This window comes from Sinocyclocheilus anshuiensis, unplaced genomic scaffold, assembly GCF_001515605.1.
Source record: "Sinocyclocheilus anshuiensis isolate Anshui unplaced genomic scaffold, SAMN03320099.WGS_v1.1 scaffold257, whole genome shotgun sequence".
In the NCBI taxonomy this organism is placed as follows: Eukaryota; Metazoa; Chordata; class Actinopteri; order Cypriniformes; family Cyprinidae; genus Sinocyclocheilus; species Sinocyclocheilus anshuiensis.
The window spans coordinates 1,479,330-1,486,289 of NW_015539889.1; the positions used below are offsets into that span (position 1 = coordinate 1,479,330).

The window sequence follows — 6,960 nt, forward strand, 5'->3', positions numbered from 1 at the left end:
GACTCATGTCGTCATCAATGTGAGACGAAACTGGGTGAAAGGTTTTTTCAGCCAGTCGTAGGGTGATTGGGGCGAATCTCTACGTTGAAGATGAACCTGAACACACTTTTTGGTTTGTCAAGGTCTGTCAGTCTTGGGAGAAATGTGTTCGCTGCACGAGTCGCGCAAAAAGGAGATTGTCTGCTTCACTTTCAGTCGCGGCGCTTCATTAGATCCAGTGCGAGGAGTTTGACTTATGCCAAAGATCTGTTCCTGGGCCAAGTAAACAAGGTAATGTCAACAAACTGCAGAATAATTTGTTGTGATACTACTGACCACTTCAGCAAGGTCAAGGCGCTATATAATCAATAATGGCGACGATAGTGTTAATAATATTTATTGTTATTACAGTGGATGGTTTTCTTTTTGGTTAAACATTCTACTGCAATGCTACATTCAAATTATACATCTTTCAGGCCGAAGTCTTTCCCTACCCAGAAATCAGCAAAGAAGAATTAGAGGAGCTACACCAACTTGTTCAGCCTGTGGAGAAGTTTTTCAATGAAGATGGTGGGTACAAAACAAGAGTGAATTATTGTGTTTTCGTTTCAGTATTATGAGCTTTCTGTTCATATGTTGTATTGTGTTATATTATACTGACATGCATCCACTTGTGATTGTTTTTTTTTATATAACAGCATTTTTCATTAAAAAAAAAAGTATGTTAACAGGGTAACTTTAGTGCATTAAAATGTAGTTAATTAACAATTAACAGTTAACATTAATTTCAGAAAAAGTTTTGCGCTTAATTGGAAGTAAGGAAATCTGCCATTTGTACAAAGGAAATGTAAAATGTTCTTACTGATTAGTGACTTTTACATCATAAAAAAAATCATTTACATCATAACTTTGTATTTATTTATTTCCAGATTTTATATATTTATATATACAGTGTTATTACCTGATCTCAGCTTTTGCATTTTCCTGGATGATTTCATACAAATGACTTCAGTATAAATGGTGTACAGTCATTCTTGAGAAGTGGGACAAAACAGGGTGCAAAATTGAAAAAATAAAACCCTGTACTCAGACAAATGAAACTAAATTTATGTATCTTATATGTACTAAGCTACTGAGATATGCTTTGATACAACCTCCCAACTTTTCTCTTTTTTAACAAAATGTGATTTTTTTTAGCTTGGACTGTGTAATATAATTTCAGCTTTATCTTTAACAGCATTCAAGATGTTTTTAATATTTCAAAACACATTCTCGTGTTCAAGTCAAGTCAAGTCAAGTCTGCTTTATTGTCAATTCTTCCACATGTACAGCACAAAAAGTGGGGACGCAACTTTAAAATCGTATTAAACATGCATGCGTCATTAAAAAACAACCTTGCTGTGATAGGAGATATTATTAAGTGTTGCTTTTGATAAAGCAAGCTCTTTTTCATAATACAAAAAAAAAAACATTTTTATCCATTTTATTGCATATGAATGATTGAACCCTTCTCTGTGGACACACTGTTTTAGATGTAGTGAGAGGACATTAAGAAACATAGATTTGGTATAATAATGAGAAAATTAAATTGAAGGTGATAATTGTGTTAAATACATTCTATTATTAATCCCTCATGACATTTAAAATTGAAAATATTTATATTTTTAAACCTAATAGCAGTTACCCTTGCTGGACCTGTTTTGTCCCATGTCTCAAGAATGACTGTATCTGTCAGTCACAGGAATTAACGCCACAGGACACATCTTCACCCAGGCAGACACCTGACAGTGCTGGGCGGTTAATGACATGCATCCACTTGTGATTGTTTTTTTCTATATAACAGCATTTTTCATTAAAAAAAAGTATGTATTTTTTCTGTACATGTGCAAATATCACCATAGTTGATTCTAAGAAGATTGACCATGAGGCCGTGATTCCTCCTGAGACTTTGAATGGACTAAAGGAGCTGGGGCTGTTTGGGATCCAGGTACCTGAAGAATATGGTGAGACTGACCTCTGACTTTATACTTGGGACAATTTCTTATATATCATCAGAGAGTTTCATATTGTTTGCCTGTTTCCTCCAGGTGGTCTGGGCCTCTCAAACACCATGTATGCCAGGTTAGGAGAGATCACGTCTTTAGATGGGGCTATTGCAGTCACACTTGCAGCACATCAAGCCATTGGTCTGAAGGTGAGCAAATTACTTTCAGTGTTTCATTGTGAGTCCTGTATTAAAGCAATAGTTTACGCATAAATTAAAATTTGCTGGGGGAAAAAAAAGATGATTGACGATTTCAGAACAACTTGGTAATTAACTCTGCATTTTAGGGTATACTGATAGCTGGAAACGATGCTCAGAAAGCAAAGTACCTGCCCAAACTAGCAACAGGAGAGCATATCGCAGCTTTCTGCCTCACTGAACCTGGAAGGTACAGCATTTAACCTGAGATTAAGAACTGATCCTTTTTGGAATCTGCTTTGATTATTATTTTTAGATGAAATGTACTCTCATGTGTTAGCGGCAGTGATGCTGCATCTATACAGACACGTGCCACGCTGACAGAAGATGGGAAGCACTTCTTGCTCAATGGCACAAAGGTGACTGCTTCAATCAGGTCATTGTGTTTGGCTTAGTGAAATCTCTTCATTGCATGATTTTGATTAAATGTTGATGTTTGCTCTCAAGTTTTGGATTTCCAATGGTGGCTGGGCAGACATCATGACTGTGTTTGCCAGAACTGAAGTTGTTGACAAAGATGGTCAAAAGAAAGATAAGATCACAGCTTTCATTGTAGAGAGGGCTTTCGGTGGTGTCACCAGTGGCAAACCTGAAGACAAACTGGGCATCAGAGGCTCAAACAGTAAGATTCAACCTTCACCTACTTTTGTGCTTGAAGCTAATGTGGAAATGTATTAGTCATTGAATATTATTGCGCCTCAAAGCTGGAGAAAAACAAGCCACAGTTAAAAATGTATTTTTTATTAGAATTTTATATTGTTCTAAAAAATTTCTGTTTCAAATAAATGCTGTTTTAGCTTTCTGTTCCTCAAAGACTCCTGAAATCACGGTGCCCACAAACATATTAAACAGCACAACTGTTTTCAACATTTTTAATGAAAAAAAAAAAAGTACATTTCTTGAGCACCAAATCTGTACTGAATGATTTCTGAAGGATCAAATGACATTAACATGACATTTATTAAAATATAATAATATAGAAAACAGTTATTTTAAATTGTGATAATATTTCACAATAGTACTGTTTTTATTGTTTTACGTTCAAATAAATGCAGCCTTGGTGAGTGTGAGACATTTTTCAAAAACATAAAAAAAAAGCTTACCGACCCCAAACTTTTGCATGTTAGTACATATATAAATCAAACCAAGTGGCTTTTATTTCAAAGATAGAACAAATAGACATTCCTTCCTAAGTAAAAGATTTCACGGAAAATGGTAGGTTATATAAAAAATTGAAAAAACAATGTATTTATTGTTAAAAATTAAGTTTTGTAATTGGACACTTTTTTTGCATGAATGTTCATTGAATATTTCTACATTTTTCGATAGCCTGTGAAATCACATTTGAAGACACCAAGGTGCCAATTGAGAATGTAATTGGTGAAGTCGGGGGTGGTTTTAAGGTGATCCAAACACACAGCACTGCACATTTTTTTTAGCACTATAATGACATGATGTTGTGTTGACACGTGACATGTACATCGTCTTTAGGTTGCCATGAACATTCTGAATAACGGGCGCTTCAGCATGGGCAGTGCAGGTGCAGGGATGATCAAGAGGCTGATTGGTGAGTACATGATTCTTTGAAAATTCACTCTTTCTCACATCCTTGTAAATGTAAATATCTAATCTATACATCCTTTTAATTTAAATTCATTTACATGCCACATCATTCCAGAGTTGACATCAGAATATGCAGGCACGAGAAAACAATTCAACAGGAGCCTTTCTGAGTTTGGAATGATTCAGGTATGTGTTATATGTCATATTTAGTCATAATGAATGATTCTGTTTTTATTTACGTAGTTTATTAATAGTCAACAGCATATGGTTTTATTTTGCTTTGGCACAGGATAAGTTTGCTACCATGGCCCTGAATGCGTTTGTGATGGAGAGCATGGCTTACCTCACTGCTGGAATGATGGACCGACCTGGAGTCCCAGACTGTTCTCTGGAGGCTGCTATGGTCAAGGTAAAGTAACCTAAAATCATCATCACTTGAACTTTGTCTTATTATAAATAAAAAACAACACACTGGAGCAATGATTATTCAGGTCTTCAGCTCTGAGGGCAGCTGGACCTGTGTGAGTGAAGCCCTGCAGGTTTTAGGAGGGCTTGGCTTCACCAAGAACTACCCCTACGAGCGCTACCTCAGGGACTGCCGTATCCTCCAGATATTTGAGGTACAGATGAACATGATGACCGGAAATGCTATATATATATAACAATATTATTGTTTTTACTAAATTTTTGATTAAATAAATGCAGTTGTGGTGAGCATAAGAGACTTTTTTTTTTCTTTCTTTTTTTTCAATATATATATATATAATTTTATTGTATTTTTTTTTTTATTGAAGTCAAATTATCAAAATCGCTTTGTTTACTTTTAATGTACACTACCATTCAGAAGTTTGGGGCCAGTGTTGTTTTTTTTAAAGAAAAGTCTCTTATGCTCACCACAACTGCATTTATTTAATCAAAAATATAGTAAAAACAATAATATTCTGAAATATTTTTACATTTTAAATAACTGTTTTCCATTTATTTTTAAAAGTAATTTATCCCTTTGATTGTAAAGCTGAATTTTCAGCATCACTACTCTAGTTTTCAGTGTCACATGATCCTTCAGAAATCATTCTAATATTCTGATTTGCTGCTTACAAAACATTTCTTCTTCTTATCAATGTGAAAAACAGTTGTGCTGCTTAATATTTTGGAAAAATTGGAAACTGTGATTTTCAGGATTCTTTGATGAATACGAAGCTCAAAAAACATTTATTTGAAATATAAATATTTTGTCACATTTACTTGCAGAATAAAAATAAATATGTCTTTTAAAAAAGAAAACTTTTGAATGATATTGTACTTTATTGCATTAGTGTAATAATTGAACAATTGTTTAAAAAAAAAAAAGGTTTACAACATTTTTATTTTTCATTTTTGACCACCAGGGGTGGCATGTTGTCACAAATGCAAAGCACAGAATGAACATGCAAAAACAATTGAATATATTATATTATTATGTGTTGTTTTCTTTCCTGCTTTAAGGGCACCAATGAGATTTTGAGGATGTACATTGCACTTACCGGAATGCAGTACGCCGGAAAAATACTAACAGGAAAAATAAAGTATGTAAGAAATATAATAACTTTCATTTTTATTCATTTATAATAAGTTTATTTAAAAGTAACACAACTGCATGCTTTGATATGTGGCATTGTCTTCTCACAGGGAGATGAAGAAGGGAAATGTGGGGGTGGTGTTTGAGATTCTGGGAAAGAAATTGAAGGACTTAGTAGTGAAGACGGTGGACTTTGGACTGACTGGCAAAGATGGCGTTGTGCACCCCAGTCTGACGGTACAGAACAATGCTGCTTGTGCTCTATATAGCTGTAATCTGTCATAATACAGAGTAAAAAGACACCAGTGGTGGTCATAAACTGAATGTACGTCATGGTAATAACAGCAGCACAGCGATGTCCAGTAAAAGTCCTGTCACCCTCACATCAGATCTCGCCTAGTTCTCCTGCCAGTCACATTTCATCAGACGGAATCCTTCCTTCTGATCTTTCCTTTAAACCCGTGTGGTCGGGTAATTGAGCCCGGCTTGTGTTCAGAGGAGTAATGATGTCATCTTTCTCCCACAGGAGAGCGCCAAAATGTTTGAGCAGAATGCTGCACACTTCGGCTCCACTGTAGAAAGCTTACTGTACCGGTATGGAAAGGTAAAGTTGTGTGAAGCTGTTATTTATTATTTATTATTTATTGCGTTATTTTGAAACTTTTGAAGCAGTTTTAATTTTTAATAGATAAAATAAATTTTTTACATATTTTTACAAAAGTTTTTAATGTTTTTTTTTATTATTTTTATCAGTCCTGTAGACTCTGGATGATGGGTCATGTCATTCCAAAGCAAAACTCTTTCTTTATACATAAAAACAGATATTTATAGTAAACTAAGCCTCATAGTCACCATTCCCATCAATCTCATTTTCCCCACCATCAGTTTTTAATCCAGGTTTGTGCACATTCCTCGGATGCTGCCAGAAAATGAAAAATTACCATTCGTTGTAACATACAGGCGTGTTTTTTTTTTTCATGTAACGCACAAGGTAATTAGCGTGGGCCATCAGCACTGCTGGGACCTCGTCTCTGGTCCCTTCTTTTCTGTTGGGCTGAGGTAATGCTCATGTGTGACACAGCTGGCCTCACTCTCTTTTCTGAATGAACGTCTGTGTGGCCATGCTGTTGTAATCAGACTTCTGTCACAAGAGAGCAGCCTGGAACTGCTTCAGATTTCCACAGATTGTTCCTGTTGGAACGCATTATGCTTCATCTTCATTCATTCTCATTTGTAGGAAATACTTAAAAAGAATAAATCCCCCTGCCGCAGTGTTTTTGCCTACATGCTGTGTGAAATAGAAACTAGAGAAGCAGGCACAGGATGTGTTTGTCTCTTTATGGGAGTTACCGTTATGACAGCCTTTATTTGTTCTACTTTGAATGACCTAGATCACCTGAAATATCTTGAAATATGATATTGAGTTAGAGTTTCATTCTAAATACTGACAAATCTGTGCTTTTACATGATTATATTTTTAAAAATTAATTAAAACATTTACATTTTATTATAATAGAGAAGTCATTGTCATCAAGACTATGAAATAACACAAATGAAACTCTTTTTTTTTTTTTATATATATATATATATATATATATATATATTAATCTAAGTGTTA

The 6,960-nt window shown here is 34.8% G+C and overlaps 1 protein-coding gene across 1 annotated transcript in view; it reads left to right on the plus strand.

The window, feature by feature from the left end:
* Window positions 1-6,960, plus strand: part of acad9 (acyl-CoA dehydrogenase family, member 9) — a 12,740-nt gene continuing 5,780 nt past the window's right edge. The window contains exons 1-15 of the mRNA XM_016482316.1: window positions 1-270; window positions 456-549; window positions 1,881-1,982; window positions 2,067-2,173; window positions 2,311-2,411; window positions 2,502-2,580; window positions 2,669-2,843; window positions 3,551-3,624; window positions 3,713-3,788; window positions 3,900-3,970; window positions 4,074-4,193; window positions 4,276-4,404; window positions 5,270-5,349; window positions 5,453-5,579; window positions 5,869-5,946. Coding sequence (XP_016337802.1) covers window positions 91-270; window positions 456-549; window positions 1,881-1,982; window positions 2,067-2,173; window positions 2,311-2,411; window positions 2,502-2,580; window positions 2,669-2,843; window positions 3,551-3,624; window positions 3,713-3,788; window positions 3,900-3,970; window positions 4,074-4,193; window positions 4,276-4,404; window positions 5,270-5,349; window positions 5,453-5,579; window positions 5,869-5,946 — 1,593 coding nt within the window. The 5' untranslated portion in view covers window positions 1-90. The remainder of the gene's footprint in view (window positions 271-455; window positions 550-1,880; window positions 1,983-2,066; window positions 2,174-2,310; window positions 2,412-2,501; window positions 2,581-2,668; window positions 2,844-3,550; window positions 3,625-3,712; window positions 3,789-3,899; window positions 3,971-4,073; window positions 4,194-4,275; window positions 4,405-5,269; window positions 5,350-5,452; window positions 5,580-5,868; window positions 5,947-6,960) is intronic.